Here is a 16,827-nt window from a genome sequence, read left to right as displayed (position 1 = left end):
ATGCTGGAAACTGACATGCTCTTAAGGCTTGAGACATAGTCCATGGTGCTGTGTAAGAATTCAGGACAGAATGGCATCCTGAAAGCTTTCATTGGACTGCAGGGTGGTAGGGCTGGGGGAACAGCATGGAAATCATACCTTTTTCTTTTCCTGTGGGATTTCGGTGGTCGGAGAGGTGTCTGATCACTGTACTAACAGTCTACAGAAGAAGCTGATTCTCAGACTGATTCACAAAGCTGGTCTAAGTGGTTTGCAGGCAGGTATTAGAAATATTTTATCTATTTATTATTTCAAATGGTTTTGACAAAATGTTGAGCCAAGAGCAGTCTGTACACAAGTAATGTCAGCACACGTAATGTGAGCAGATTTTGTGCAAGCCGCTCAAGGAATCCTGTAGGACCAATCTTCCTGGCAGTTTTAGGTCAGTGTAGAGCTAACATTGTAAAAATCAGAGGCCTAGAAGTTGTAGGCAACACCTTTAAAAATATGTGTTCTTCTGTTTGAGAAATAAAGGTGAGACAATGTTTTTCATTTCATTACTATGCTGCTTCACAGCCCCTATTCTGACATTTAGAACAACATAATATGCATGTCTCTGTTCATTAAGTTCCTTCATTCTACGCAGTGACAGCCACAGAGAGGAAAAAAATAAAGAAACAATCTTAAACATGAACTAACCTTTGCAGGCTAAATAACAAAGAAATGAAAACAGCAAAGAAGAAATATGCTTTCTGAAAAAGTAAATATAACCACAATCGTTGACTTGCATAGGTTATTCAAATATCATTACAAAGGCGAAAAGAGAATACTGAACTCTGGGGCAGAAATAACTAGTTTTCTGCCCAGTGACTTGTTTGTTTTCCACATATATGTTTGAGGAGATCTGTTGCTAGTATTTGAAACACAGTAAATGACACAAGGAGGCTACTGAAACTAGACAGGCTTGAAGATGTTTGTGAACTGATATATGTTCACAAAAATGAGAGCGCTTCCTATAGTAAAGCCCTTTTGTGTTTTGGCAATAGGATGTCTGCACCAAGTAGAGACAGCTGAGCTATTACCCAACAGACTTGTGCACAAGTATGCTGCAGCATGGTGTCAAATATTAGCATGGAAGTGTTAAATGCTAAGATTTTATCCTACATTTACTAAGTAGAAAGGGTATAGCAATATTATTTGTGGCTCTAGATGTAGCTAGTCTGCAACTAACATATATATATGGATTGGTCCAGGGATGCCTCTGCAGAAGGATTGTTATTGCTACATCAAAAAATGTGATGGAATGCAGCCGGGTTCTTTCTCCCCATAAATTCCAAGACAGCTAGAGCACTTTAAGATTGTGTGGGTTTTAATGAAATTTCTGAGGGAATTAAAAGGAACAAGAAAGACATTTCAGCTCTCTGGAAGTGAAATATTTTGATTTCCCTTATTGGCACTTTCAATTTTTTGACTTTTCATGTTCTTTTGGGGATATCAATTACATTTTCTTTTTTTCCCCTTAAGCAAGGATGTTAAAATTCTCAATGGGTTTCTCTTTCATGGAAGTTTTGAGGTTTGGTATTTTACTCAGTTGTGAGAAAAAAAAATTGAGTAATTTGTGAAGAATTACCTCAGTCTGTTTGGCATCAGTAATTGCACACCGTGAATCTTAGTAGTCCACAAAATTAGCCTGATTCTAGTTTTTGGGTGTTACAGATGGGAAACCTGTTCCTTGATTTTTGTATGATATTCCGTGAGATTACATCAGCCAGTGGCAAAGAACAGGAGAAAAATATCCCACTGTTTTTCCTATTTATTCTTCCCAATTTCTATGCCTCCTATCTTCAGGTCTGCCTCAAAATTTACCAGATGTCAAAATATTCATTAGGGGACATATTAATTAGTTATTGACATCTCTGGTTCCTCTGGTAAACACAGAAGAGGGCCAAGAGAAGACAAGACTTGGAGAAAAATGTAAGTAACTGTCCAGTTGCTTTGTAGATCTAAAGGAGGCTCAAAGCCAAGGGTGTGCACAACTTCCATGTGATGTCTCCAAGAAGGCCTCCATGCAGGCTGGCACTGAACCTCATTGAATTCACTGCTACCTTTGATTGGAAAGAGTTGTTATTCAGAAGGGTTTTATGTGCACACCCTTTCCTCTTCCTTTTTCTCCCCATGTAATCTCTATTTATTTAAGTAGGGGATTTACAGACCAATTCAGGGGGTGCTGTGAGGGATGTCAGTGACACAGTTCTGTATCTGGAGCAGACAGCTGCCCTGCTGTCACTGATAAGCATTCCTGGGAGGGTGGAGATTGAAATTTAGCACTTCTAAAGCCCTAATTGGCACAAGCCTTCACGAAGCATATGTGCCCACTGCAGCTCTGCCATCTGATGTCTCAGCAGGTGGCTGGCACTTTGCATGTTGTCCGCCTCTTCAAAGAGGGACCCTCCAGGCTAGAAAGAAGCACCTCCGGGACAGCCATGGGATTCTGCGTTTTGGAGAGCGCAGGGGAGATATCTGTGTCAGAGAGATGGAACGCCTCTTCTATGAGGAACCGCTGAGAGAGTTGGGATTGTTCAACCTGGAGAGGAGATCACCAGGGAGACCTTTAATTCTTAGAAGGGACCTGTAAGAAAGATGGGGAAAGACTTTTTAGCTGGGCCTGTTGCGATAGGTTATGGGGTAATGTTTTAAACTAAAACAGGGGAGATTCAGGCTGGATGTGAGGAAAAAATTCTGTACAAGGAAGGTGGCAAAATACTGGAATAGGTTGGTTCTGAGCAACCTGATCTAGATGATGTCCTTGCTCGTTGCAGGGGTTTGGACTAGATGCCCTTTAAAGGTCCCTTCCAACCCAAACTATTCTATGATTCTATGTCAGGGTGCCCTGGGGAGCAGCAGAGATAGTGGCTGCTGTGTGAGCCCACCCTCATTGTAGCAGGGGATGCATGTTGTCCTCTGGGTCTGGCCAAAGCAGGGGCTGTTTTGGGGGGACATAATGCTTGGAGGATTGGAGTCACCGCATTGCCTTAGTTGCCACAGGGTGGGTGTTGCTGGGGGCATGGTGGGTCCAGGGCACGTGGAGGTGGCTTGCAGCTATGGGGCCATATGGCATGACTAACAGGGGCAAATGTGAGTGGGCCACTGAGGAAATCAGGACCTGAGAACATACTGGGGCATCATGGATGAGTTGAGGGCAGGTTCTGGTCACTGCTCAGGGAGCCTCAGGGCCACCCCCTGCACCGCCATGGCCAGGTCCCCCATGCATGTCGGGGTGAGGGGCAGCTGGGTTAACCCTTGCAGCCAGGGCTTGTCCCATGCCCAGCTAGGGAGTGGGGCAGGCTGCAGGGAACCATGGTGTTTGGGCACATCCCTGGGGATGCTCTTCCACAGTCTTAATTTCTTTGTGGGGTCATTTGTGCAGTGTCACTGAGAAGCAAAGTCAGGGTGTCTGCTCCGTGCCTTGTCTTCTGCCTGATGGGGTTTGCATTTTAATAGCCTGAGTTTGCAGCCAGTTATTTGTGGATAGCAGGATGAGTCTTATTTCAGACATAAAGGTTAAAATGGGAACAGCTAGTAAGGGAGGCTGTTTTTCTTCTGGTGATGGTTGGCCCTGGTAAAGCACTCTTTTTTTGTGGTGCCTTTCCTGTCTCCCCTATCAGCTGCATGTAATTTGTGCTCATGCAGATAAGAAATGCTTTGCGCTGCCTCTCTCCATGCTGTGAGTGATTTAACACAGTTGTGCTGCTGAAACAGATGTCTGTCAGATGTGTGTGCTCTGTCCCCTATACCTTTCTCTAATGCAGTAACTACATGCTTGCTTATGTTCTCAGCTCCCACATTGCCAAGCTTTTTCTGCTCTGTCTCACATGCTGAGCATAATTTGAAAGACACAGTTCCTGGAGTGACTGACTCGGGGCTATTGGTGTGTAAAAGGTAGGATAGCTTTTGCCTTTGGAAATGGCAGTTCTGAGTTCTGTTCCTATACCCCAGTGCAAGCAGCCACGTGGCTATTCCTCTGCCATGCTGGTGCCAGCTTGCACAGGGACTGAATTTCCTGCAGTCCTTTGCTTCTCTGCCAAATTGGTTGTAGTTGGCAATGTTGTCAAGGGAGCAGGGGGATGTGTATCTGTGAGCCTTATTTCTTAGGAACCCAGGCTGAAAATAAGAAGAGATACATAGATCATGGGTTTTGTCAGGTGAGAAGTGTTGCACTTCTAATTTACTGTGGTTTTAATGGGGTAGAGAGGAGGATAAGATATACAGTGATCAGGCAGGGAGAAATGCAAAATAAATTAGTAGCAATAGCAATGGTCTAGTAGTTTTTCCCAGATGTCGGAAGCCCATCATCTCAAACATCAGGAATTATTTTTCTAAGACATTAACAAAAGAGCAGGTTGAAATGTTTTGCTGGAAATTCTTTCTGCTAAAATTGCTTTCCTCCCTCTGGTAAGATAATTTTATTCTGGAAGTGTCTGTTTTGGCAGGAGGGAAAAGCTGTTTATCAAAAGAGCTAATAAACTCCTAAATGTAGAAACACTTTTCATGCTGACTAAATGTAAAACTTTTCGCTGAAGCTGTAGAAACATCAGTGGTTAGACACATTTGGAGGTCCCCAGTTCAACCACTTACTGAAAGCAGGGTTATCATAAACTATAGATTAGGTCTATATATATTACAATATTAGGTCTATATGTGTTATATAATAGATATTGCAGTAATTAGGTTTCTATATATTATAATATATATTACATATTAATATATATCACATATATTAGGTCTACTTTCAAGGATGGAGGCTTTACAGATGTTCTGGGTAACCTTATCCCAGTGTTCAACTGTTTTCCTTACAAATATTTTTTTTCCTGATGTCCAGTTGGAATCTTCAAGGCAAAAACTGGTGATTGTTTGCTTGTGTTATATCATCTGCTACAACCAAAAAGAGTTTGACTGGAGACACGATATGTGGGTTATCTGAACACCAGAGCTGTGAAGAAGATCAGCAGTTTCAGTACTTGTGAAACAGAGCAGAAAGTAATCACTATTTCTACTGCATGCAGCAGATCTCATCTTGTATCCTGAAACATTGTCTAGCATGTCAGCTCCTTTCCACTGCACTCTGCCTCCTGGGGTTAAGGGAAGAACCTGTTGGCTATATCATGCAGAGAAGCTGAGCAAGAAAAGGTCTGATTGGCTCAACTACATCTTTGCAAGTACTTCCCATATCAGTTTAGGCAAATGCTTTTAACAATTCATTCAATTATGTTAAGCACCCATTAAAGGAATCATAAACTCTCCCTGGGGTCATTTAGGTTCTATGAGATTGTAATTGTTTGAGACTAACCATGATTTCTTCTTTTGCCTTCAGGTGATTCTAATCCTGACAAAGCTGTATGACTACAACCTGGGAAGCATCACAGAGAGCTCTCTTTGGAGGTATGAAGACAAATTGAGTTAATAATTACCACCTTACTTAAATAGGAAGAGCCTGATACCATTCTTTTATTGAATTTAATTGGATTTTTAATAATGTGCCAGAAGGTTTGTAGCTAAATCCAATCTCTCTTACTTCTTTCATACTCAAGGACAAAGAGGATGAAGTTTGTCTTATTTCAGCTAGATAACATACTTCATGAATGGGCCATCATTTGATTTCCTCTTTTCCATCTTATTCAAAATCAAATCAGCCAATTGGTTTATCTTTAGGAGAGCTCAATGGCCTTAAGTCCTTTTTTATAATGAATCTTATGGTGTCTATTGTCCAGATGATCCTTATGAAAACTCCTGGCTCCTAAGACTAGGAGGATACTTGTGAGTGAATATTCAATGTCTGTTTATTTGGAATTGATAGTACTAGTACTAGATAATTGATTTTCATTTGTGTGATGTTGACTACTAAACTGATCTATAGAGAATGCCATAATACTTTCATGATTTTAAAACATATAATGCACTCTGTGAACCAAAGGAAAGAGCTGGGCTCTGGTCAATTCCTTCAGGCTTTTATTTGGATTCAATGAGAACAGATGGGGCCTGTTTTCATCTTTCTGATAAATGGATCTAACGGGTGTTTACTTCACACGTCCCTAGTGGTACTTTCATGAACTGTAAGGGATGAAAAAGGGTTTTTAGTGGTTCCATCTGTGAAACTTTGGAGGGAAATAATAGTTTTGTATGGAGGTGGACAGGCTGCTGTCTTTATACAAGAAAACTTTGGGTGTTTGAAACTAAAACTACTTGTTAGCTAGCTAACTTTTTGCTAGGATGAACTTGCTTTGGTAAGTTTGTTTAGGAAAGTTTGGGTTTTTTTGTTTTCAGGGAAGAATTTTGGGTTAGAAGTAAAACAAATAACCTTTCTGTTCATGGAACTGGTCAGGGGTTTAAGAGAATGACAGAGGAGGGATTTGACATGAAGTATATTCTAAACTTGAGCTAGTGTTGTACCTACTGGCCTGAAGAAATATAAAAACTCAAACAAAAAAGACCAAGAAAACAAAAATAAATAATTCCTTCCTCCTCTCCCTGCCCCCCCTCTGAACAGCAGCCAGAAAACACAGAAGTATTAGTATTTTGTGTATTTTGTGTGGTTGGATAAATGGTTTCTTGTCCTGCTGTAGGGGAAAAATCAGATCTTTCCATTTCAGATGCATTGCTGCTATGGCTAGACATCAAAAATGGTCCTAAAATAACAAATAAATAATGATCCTACCATCAAAAATGGTAGTTTTTTTCTACTGCCTTTGACTTTACTATGGTGTATACACCATAATAAAGGGTTTTTCAGGACTGTGGCTTTGGCAACATTTTTCTGAAGGGGGGGGTCACAATATGAAATATGCTTGGGTTTTGTTTGGGGTTTTGGGTTTGGTTTTTGAGTTTTTCATTTTTTTTTTTTTCTTTTCTTCTTACTCTTATTACCCTCAGTCATTTCACCCTGTGAAATATGTCTGCTTCATCAGTCATTGAGGAAGAAATGGCATTTCAGCATGTGGGGACACCTCCTTACCCATTGCTGATGGTGCTGAAGTACTATCTTACTCATGTGATATGTTGAGATATTTGTTTAGGACTGAGAACAAACAGATCAGAGTGGAAAACACACTTCTTGTGAGGTATATGAATATGGGCACAAAATTGTGCTGATAACTTGATGCTGTTGTCTTGTTTCAGAGCTAGTTTCTGTGAAGCATGCCACAATGTCATAAATTTTACCCAGATTAAAAGAGAAGGGACTAGGGATGTCACTGGAGGATGTACCAGAAGCTGGGGCCTTGGCAACATAGCAGTCCTAGAGCTAGTGGGTGTAATGCACTGTTCTGGACTTCATACAGTCCTAAGGTCAGAATGTGATTAATAACAGGAATAGCCTGATCTGTCTAGCCCAGTATCCTATTACCAAAAAGCAGTCCAAGAAAGAATATGTGAACGCAGTTATAATTGACACTTCTTCCTGATATTCTCCTAGCATTCATTCTCATGGTCAAAGTTGAGGGTCCTTCCTTAAATCTTCAGTTTACAGTCTCTCAGGGTCTGCATAATCTTTTAGATTTAAAACACAGCAGGGGATTAATACCCCATGAGCCGATATCTCTTGCAGTGTGTCAAAATCTTTAGTACCCATGACATCTTAGAGCAAGGAATTCTGTAGACTATTTGAGAAACCACTTGTAGTACTTTGACCCCATCAGTTTTACTCACTTGGTACACATCACATCAGGACTTGATTACGGTTGCATGGCCAACCATCCAGAATCCCTGGGCAAATGGGACTGGGAAATGTTGAAGGAGAACCAGGATAGCTAAATCAACTCATTTGTTTTTGCCATGTTCCATTATTCTTAATGTGCTCTTCAGTGCCCATGACTGGTCTGAAAGCTGCTAATGCACTTCATTGTCATTCCTTGATCCCGTTGCCTTACATATGCCTTAGGTGACTGTGTTCTGTCCCGAGTCTGGCTCTGCTGTAAGATCCCCACTTACCAGGTAGGTATGCCTTCAGGTTATAAATATCCCTATGAAGATTCCAGGACAGCTTCTCTGTTGTTAGTGTGATAGAAAGAAATGAGAAGATGGGCATATCTTGCCATTCAATGCACTTGACAGAGAGGTTATTAGCCGTTGCTCCTCCTGGCTGCTTAAGTGACATGTTAATTTAAATCTCCCTGCTTGTTTGAAAAGGATAGAAAAAAATAGAATTGAGAGAAGGGGAGAAACGTATCTTGCACTTTAATTTATTTCATGCCTCTAGGTTTGATTCTGGGGAATGGAAGAAAGCATGATCTCATGCTCTGAACTCTATTTCTTATGACAAGAGGCTTGTTTCTGAGGGATAGAGGAGAAAGACAGGTTGTTCTGCAGATACCCACAACTGAAATACCTGCCTTGAATATATGAAAAAGAAATACCACTTTTGCCTCCTGTGCTGAGTACATATTCAAAAGGTTGATGAATTATGAGGGATTCTTTAGAAGCATGTCACAGACTTGAGTCATTTATGCTATAGCTGGTTCTAAGTGCATCTGTCATGTGAAGGTGTAGTTGGGTGATTTAAGCAGTCTTGTTACTGCTGGGACTGTAACCATCTATATCACAGCTATGCCATCACCTACAAGATATGAGTTTGTCTTCTTTATAAACACACTACTACCTGCTCAGATGGCATTTCTTTGTAATTTTTCAGCCAGTTTAACTACAACTGGCTGCAGCTCTAATAGATGGAGATCTCCCTTCTAGAACTACCAATGAATTAAGAGACCACTAGCAACAGACATGAAAGGATGAACTACAGTAAAGAGAAAAGAGACAGGCAGAATCTATACAACCTTTTACAGTGATAAGGCTCTGTGCTTACCAAGCTTTGGATGGCAAGTGAGCTGCTGCTTCTGTGCGAGGTAAATGAGGTTTTGCATCAGATTAGGCCTGACTTTAACTACACTGTTATCCTCTCAGCAGACTATTTCCACAGTTTTAGTTGAGGACTTTTTATTATATTTTTGTTGTTCTTTTTATAGAAGAGAAAGAATATGGAGAAAAGATTGTCACTGAGCAATTAACTGACTGTACTAGATTTATTTCTCTTCCTCTCCTAAGTATCTCTCAGATCACAAAGAGGATTAAGCTGTAAGAGTTAGATGATCTTTACCACTAGAGTAAGATAAGCCTACATTCCTGATAAATACAAATGTCAGAATAGTGACTATGGTATCCAGGAGCTTCAGACAGCTGTGGGGGAGGACTAATCTTTCTTTCTGTTTGTGTAAATATGATGCTCTGGAAAGATGTGCATGCAGAAAGCTTTCCCTTAGGACCTTGAAAAGCTGACAAGTAATGAGTGCTGCCATTCACCTCTGCTTTCTTATAACTCTCTATTTGGTCAGTAATGAGTAATTTCATGGAACTTACTGTAAAAATAGCAATAATTAAATCTTGCTTTTCAGCCAGAAAGTAGGAAGATGTGGAGTTTGTTTGGTTTGAGAGCATTTATGTTTTAAATCATGATCTGTTGGTCTGTTAGTTTTGGAGATTATTGATGATACTTCAACTCCCCAGCACTGTGTCTGAGCTCCCCAGCTCAGGAGTGTTTAACACTTCCAGCTGGTCCTTCGCTGCTTCTGGTTTCTGCAATAAAGAAACTTTAGCACATATGCCATAAAGAAATCTCAAGGACTCCAAAAATTACCTGTGCTTTATATAGATCTAGCTTTCACTTCCCATATGTAAAGCAAGGAAGCAGAGAATGATAATAGTTGCCTTCCTCCTCCTTCCCCCACCTCCCCCAGAGAGCTTAGAATGGATTTAGCTAACTAGCACCTACAGTATTTTGAAGATTGGCTGGTGATAAATATTACAGATGTCACATCAAGATGAAAACTCTCAGAACTCCAAGACTCCGTTTCTAGTTTTTTCATGGTTTTTTTGTTTAACCTTGAACTAGTACTTTAATCCCTCCACCACTTTTATTCATTGCCACCTTCCAACACTACCACTTCACATCATCTTGCAACTCTGTCCCTTCAAGAAGTGCAATTGAGTACGTGTGCCAGAGAGGAATCCAAACCTTCGGAGTGTCGCTACCTCTCGGTATAGAAATAACCTTGTTTATTACAAGGCACAGTTTGATGAAATGCTGTCCTTATTGTGTCCTTATCCTCTTTCACTTTCAGCCACTGCTGTAGATGAGGTATTGGGCTAAGTCAGACCACAGTACTTGATACTAAGGTCTAGGTCTGTGAATTGGGTAGTCTCATAATCACCATTGATGGGTTTGCAGTAGTATGTTAGATAATGAAAAGCAGCAATGGAACCACAGGCATGTGTTCTTTTCTCTTGTACCTGCTCTAGAGATAGAAGCCTCAGGGAGAGAGGTAAGTGTAGATTGAGGACCATATCTGAATACAACTGTGCAGTATTAGCCATATGATCAGTTTGTTATCTTTCTCTCCTTTGAATCCTATTGTTTGAAAAACCTTGGCTGTGTGTATATGGTTATAAATACTACAGATGTTTTGAAGCCTCATATATTTAGGTTTCTGCATGCATTTTTTCTGGCTCCTTCATGTAAGAATGTCCTCTCTACAGATCAGAGCTACAGCCACTCATGTCATCTTCAGTATTACTGCGTTTGTGGAGATTTTCTTCTTTAGACTAAAGAGATAATGCAACAGGAGACTTGAAATATTGTCAGTATTTGCTTACTTCTTTTGTGGGAAATTTCCAGGGTACGTCTGTTATTGTATTCATTATTCTCCTGCAAGTTTTATCCTGGCTTCTTACTTCTATTTGGCAGATGGGCTGTTCTCAATTCACATTTATTTTCTACCTGCTGAGTCACATTAATAAGGTCATAACATGTGGCTTAGTGACACAGTGTGCTCTGCAACAGCAGATTAAGGTCTTTTAGCTGAAGTAGGTAGGAGAAGCAAATCCATATGAGAGGAACTGACAAAGTGAGGGGAAGGAAACTCTCATTAAGCACATTTTAACCAGCAGTTTTGTGGGAAAGTGGAACTTGACAAGGACTGTTTGAAAGGCTTTTATCTATAAATATGGTGTTTCAGTTGCGCAGTGTAAGTCGCTTTTCTTAACTGAGTATCAGAGCTTGATAAATGCTGCTACATTATCTCCTATGGGCATTTAGTGAAATCGTAACAATGACATTTCCTTTTGTCTTTTATTTTAATTTCTTTTTATTTTTGATCCTGCAAACATATGAACTACTGGCTGCTGTGTGTATAGATGCTGGAGGGTACCTGTGGGAGAGGGAAAGAATGAGTTTGCACACTCAGCTGTTCACGTAGGAAGCAGTATCTTTTTACGGTTTGATCGCAGCAGGAGATCTGCTTGCACTGGGAGCAGGTTTAGAACATGGATTTCATGCACTGATGGAGTGTGGAGCTGAGTGCAGCCTTTTTCTTGTGTGATGGGACATTCTTTTCAGCCATCAGGACCCAACGGGACCTCACAGTTTCTGTAGCTATAAGTTTTTTACATGAGAGGGCTCCTTTTACCTATGTGACTAACAGTAATAGAAACTTCTAGTACAGTCAACTCTTTCGGTTGATTGCCAAAGTTTCCTGGGATATTTGGCTTGCTCCAGTAAAATTAGGGAGGCTAAAACAACCAGCCAAGGAAAAAAAAAAACAAACCAAGGAAGGATACTTAAATGTCATTGAATTTTACTATATTCTTACCTTCCCTAAAGAATGAGGGTCAGTATAACCCTTGCATTTTGTGGCATAATGTGTTGTTTAATCAATCTCAAATAAGTTCTGTCTTGATGTGGCTTAAGAATCATACCCTGCTATTTGACAGTATTAGATTTGGTTGAGGATTTAGTAATGTGCTCCACATTTTCTAGTCTATGTGGATAAAATATACAGCACTAATGACAATGCAAATTTATTAAGCATATTAAAAATGAGTTCTCTGTTGCAGTCATGAAATGTAGGGGTGTTATCAAGTAAATAAAATAGAACCCAAATTCATTTTCTGCATGAAAAGCCATGTAAATTAACGTAATGAATATTAATGCTGACATATATTATCAATATACTGTAAATAACAGATGCACAATGTTCATGCCACTTTATGGACATACAGTATTTAAATGCAGTTTGTCATGCTTGTTCTGCAAATTAGAAGATGAACTTGCACATCTGTTTCCTAGACTGTACCTGCTTGCGCAGATGATATTGGTAAAACATAGCAGAACTTTCTCTCTTTACGGTCCATTGAGTTCATCTGTCTGCTGTGGCTACGTGAGAACTCCAGACAAGCTAGACTGGAGCTGATATATAAGAGGAAAGATAAACAACACAGCAGTTAGCTGTTCATAAACAGGAGGTAAACCATCCTTTATCTTCTCATATTTACGTCCCTTTTGTATCTATGCAGTCACCCTTCCTTTTGCAAAGCTGGGTAAAATTGTACTTATTTTTTTCAGAGGAATATATCCTTTGCTAATGTCAGAAAGGAAGGAATGTATTAGGGCTAAGCCTGGGTGGGCAAAAAACAGTTCCAGTTGAATGAGTTATACTAGCTTGGGATCTGAACCCTAAAGTCTGTAGAGTTGGGTTGCAAATATTTCTGCATTTACACCATGGGAATTATCCAGGTAAACATTCAAAGTTTATTGTCACTACAGAAAGAGACAGATGTGTCAGTAGGTCTCTTTTCAAGGACTTAGTGAAACACCTAGAAACTATGTGTTGTAAAAATGCATATTTAAATATATGCAATGGTATATTTGTTGTGTAGCATAAACTCACTTCTGTTTACACTAAAACATAGTGGCTTGTTTGGACATGTCCTTTTTTCTCTAACCTACCAAATAATAATTGGGTAAACCAGAAAAGGAGAAATAAAACCCACAATTAATCAGCTTGTGTCTTCCATAGTGACAGCAAAGCCAGCTTTTGAATGTGATCCTGCTGACAGCTCCTGTGCTTTGGAGTACAACGTTCTCAGCAGCAGAAGGTTTTTCTTTCTCATGTTAGAGCTTAGTGAGAGGAGGATAAAAGTAGGACATCAATGCATGAGTTGTTTGTTAGGAGGGCACAGAGTCCCTTAGGAAGTCCCCAGGGCTACTGGGTGAGATTCCAGATCTGTGTGTGTGTGCGCACCAGTATTATTAGTGAGAGCTATACTTTGCAGGGAGCTGGAACAATTAGGACAAAAAAAGTTCATTTTGCCTGTTGTCATTGGGATGTATTGCTGAAGACCTGTGTACTCAGCACTGAAAAGGTTTGTGCTTTGTATGGCAGGGACAGCTTGAGTGAGATTCAATTCCTGGTGAGCAAGAAATCAGTTTGCAGCTCGATTTCCCCTTATGAAGTTTTGGAGAAGGCGCGTGGGAGTTCAGGAACTTTTCTATCGTGGCTAGCAACCTCCTGCTGCTATTGCATTGAATCATTTCACTGCTGAGGTATGTGAAGTGGTGAGGGAAGATGTCCTGTCGATTATGAACATCAATTGTAATGCACTCTAAACTGATGCAGTGCTTTACCAATGGGAGGTAAAAAGCCTTCCTTCTCTCTTTCACCCATTATTTTCCCTTAACCCCCTAGCGAGTTTCTTCTATAAGGAAGTTGTGTGAATTTCCCTAGCACACATTTTAATATGTGCTGTCTAGTTGAGTGTGAAGATAAAACCTCTTTTCAATGATCTTGCAATCCTGATAGTGTGTCTATGAGAGATGTTGAGTTGAAAATTAATAGAGATTTAGAGATGACACATGTATTGTGTATCATACTATTTCGTAAGGAGAGATAGATTGATATATGATCTTCTCTCAAGGCAAAATTATTGCAGAAAGACAGTGTTCATTCTACTATTGTGCTTTTACTGCTGTATTTATACACATATCTGTGTATGAGTTCCCATCCATCTCCTTCAAGCCTGAGCTCTTGGAGTCAGGTGACTGCTCAGTCTCAGCTTTTCTGTGGTGGAAGAGAGCCCCATTTTCTGTCTCTCGCATAGTGAAGAGAAAAATGAATGGCTTAAACTGTTGTACAGATGGGAAAGCCCAAACAGAGAATCTTCACATTTGCTTCTTGAGAGCCAAGCAGAGCCTTGAGCCTGGTTTTCCTGCAGGCCAGCTGAATGTTGATTGTTGGCTTATGTGTTCATAGTTTCTAAAACCAAAACGACCAAGAAAAAACAAACTTCTTGCTCTTCTGCTGGTGAACAAAAGCTTTTGTTTTGTTTTCTTTGACTTCTGATAAAACTTGAAGGTTTTGCTCCTTGGTGGTGGTGATGGTACAAAGTTGTGCTCTCTCCTAAGGTGAAACAGGATGAGATGAGAAACCCCCTCAGAGTTAACTGTGAACCAGGTATGTTCCATATATAGGGAGAAATGCAGCTGGATGGAAAGGACACAGACACTAAAAGGCAGTCTGAGGAGATGGCAGGTTCCTTGTCATGTGTTAAAAGCTGCTGCTGATCTTGAGTCCCCAAGAGATTTTTTGCTAAGCTGCAGGCTTTAAAATCTGCACAGCACTCAGCTGCTAATCTGTTGGCCTCGTAACCTCTGGGGAGAAAGGGGCTGCAATCAAAATCAGTGTGGCATTGTCCTTTTACATTTGAATATAAAATCCATTTTAAATAAGCTAAAAGGGAAACAAGAAGTGCTAAATAACCTTTCTGTAAGACAGGAGGATGAAAGGAATCTGTAGACAGGTCTAAGCTCTCATTGTGCTTTACCAAGTCACGGTGTTCTTACTGATAGCTCGGGTATGTTTACATTGTCCCAGGCTGTCTCAGCTCCAAATGATCAGTCTGGGTGGCTGAAAATCACACATTTTTGGTCTCTTCTATTTCTTTCCTTGCTTGTAGGAAGCAGCATGTCTTCTGTTTAGTGCTGTGGAATGAGAACCGCTGATGCAAGCTCTAGCCTTCCTACATACAGCTTTAGACAAACTTCTTCACCGTTGCATGGGTGTGTAATGGGGTTCTGCTACTTGTCCACCTGTAGTAAATGGATAAAACTGGCTAATAGAATCAGTCCTGGAGAGTTAGTGGAAACACACCTGTACAAGCCTACAGTCTCTATTCATTGCTGAAGCCTAACAGAGGTTTGGCCTATGCTTTGCCAAGTGACTGGTATATTCTCATTCGGTACTGAACAGGACCTAGAGAAACTCTTGGATATCTTTGTAGGCAAGGTGGTTTGTCATCTTTGGGTCAACATATGGTATATTTAGTTTGGATTTTGTCTGAAAAGACTTTAATCCTTGGATAATGGTAAAAAATGAGATTCAAAACTATTCTTTTTAAATAGCCAGTACTCCTTCCAAGGAAGGAAAAGCAACAGGGGCGTTTTAGGGCCATAGACTGTGTAGCATTGTTGGGAAGAGCTACTAGGTGGGAAAAGCAATCATTGCATTTTTATTAATTTCTCTTTTAACAGTCATTTCTTTATGAAGATATGAAACAACATTTAACTAATTGTAACTTCTCAGCTCCTCTGTTCTTGTTTTTTCTGGAGTGTGAGAGAGGTAGAACTACAATGTTTTTTCTTTCTTCATCTGTGGCACCTCAGCCTAAATGGAAGCAACACAGTGCCCCATAAATGGCAGCTAGACATCTATTACCAGTATTAAACTCCCAGTACAAAACCTACTACCTTTGGGATAAATTGTCTTTCTTGCCCCACTAAAGAAAACAGTTTATGCCCTGAAACATGAGTTCTGATGGTGAGTTGCTGTATTAACATTAATACCTACTTAAAAATGTAAGTTTTATAAATATATTATAGGCTATTAGATTATTGTCCCTTTCCAGTAAGCGCATCTGTGGCTTGCAAGAGCCTGACCTCCTTTTTCTAGGAGCAGCGTGGACTGACTACTGGCATTGTGGAAATATAATTTCTCTTCGCTTCCGTGCCAATGCTCTAGTGACGATGTGCTCTCTTGTTACGAGGCAGCATACAATTTAGAGGCTAGTCACGATGAAGGTAGTAAGAAAGAAAGTCAGACCTCAGTAAATTTCCTTTCTAAGTGTTCCCTTTTCAAAGGTAAATGGTCTTATTCTTTGTAATCTCTCTTTGTATGTTAACAGCTTTCCCAATGCTAACTCTTTTGTAAGAAAAGCACATTACAATCCCAGTCTGCTTTATCTCTGGTAAAGGAGCCAGAGGAGGAGGAAGAAGCCAATATATTTTTTCATTTTTAAACTCCACCAGCTACTCAGCACACATGAACTGTAAATTCAAGATGTGGATGCTACTCAAAAGAAGCAAGTGTGATGTCACAAGTGTTTTAATAGCGTTTGATTTATTCCCTTAAGTGCTTTATTAAGATGATGCACAACAGCATTTGGAAGCCAAATGCAGTCTTAGTAGAGTCTTGGAGGAGTTATTTTCGATCTCCTGACTTTTCTTCCTCAACACAGTAATTTGCTTGACTGTGACAGAAGGGCTCTGGATCCAGAAAGGATTGTACTTCTTGTTTAGTGTTTCTTTGTGAGTTAATCAGCCCAGTTTGTGATCTGAGTGAGTAGGGGTATGAATGAACTCACTGTGATATGAGAGCTGCATGGTTCAGAAAGCAGGATACTGACTGGGGTTGGGAGATTTGTGTTCTGTCACTTGTATGGGCTTGTGGCTCGTAGATGGTGAAATATTTGTTTAGGCATAATGAAAAATCAGCAAATTCATGTGTATCAAAAGTCAGCTGCAAGGATTCCTTTCCTAGCAAGATATTTCTAATGTCATTCTACAAGGTTAGTTTTAGGTACAGTGATATAGGGCATTTTTGCCATTAGTCTAGTGATAAATCTGGTATAATTTCCAGGTTTTAAGACAGGTAGGGTAGTGAATCAAAAAGGGACCTGAGGGTAGTCACAGTG

At 40.2% G+C, this 16,827-nt stretch overlaps 1 protein-coding gene across 1 annotated transcript in view; it reads left to right on the top strand.

Annotated features, from left to right (window-relative positions):
• The first annotated feature begins 4,774 nt into the window (after nt 1-4,774).
• The window catches only part of LOC101878591 (VPS10 domain-containing receptor SorCS1), a 201,585-nt gene continuing 189,532 nt past the window's right edge, over nt 4,775-16,827 (top strand). Inside the window, exons 1-2 of the mRNA XM_034061349.1 lie at nt 4,775-4,798; nt 5,351-5,418. Of these exons, the coding sequence (XP_033917240.1) occupies nt 4,775-4,798; nt 5,351-5,418 (92 nt within the window). The remainder of the gene's footprint in view (nt 4,799-5,350; nt 5,419-16,827) is intronic.

This window comes from Melopsittacus undulatus, chromosome 4 (assembly GCF_012275295.1).
Source record: "Melopsittacus undulatus isolate bMelUnd1 chromosome 4, bMelUnd1.mat.Z, whole genome shotgun sequence".
In the NCBI taxonomy this organism is placed as follows: Eukaryota; Metazoa; Chordata; class Aves; order Psittaciformes; family Psittaculidae; genus Melopsittacus; species Melopsittacus undulatus.
This window is presented reverse-complemented; position numbering and strand designations above follow the sequence as displayed.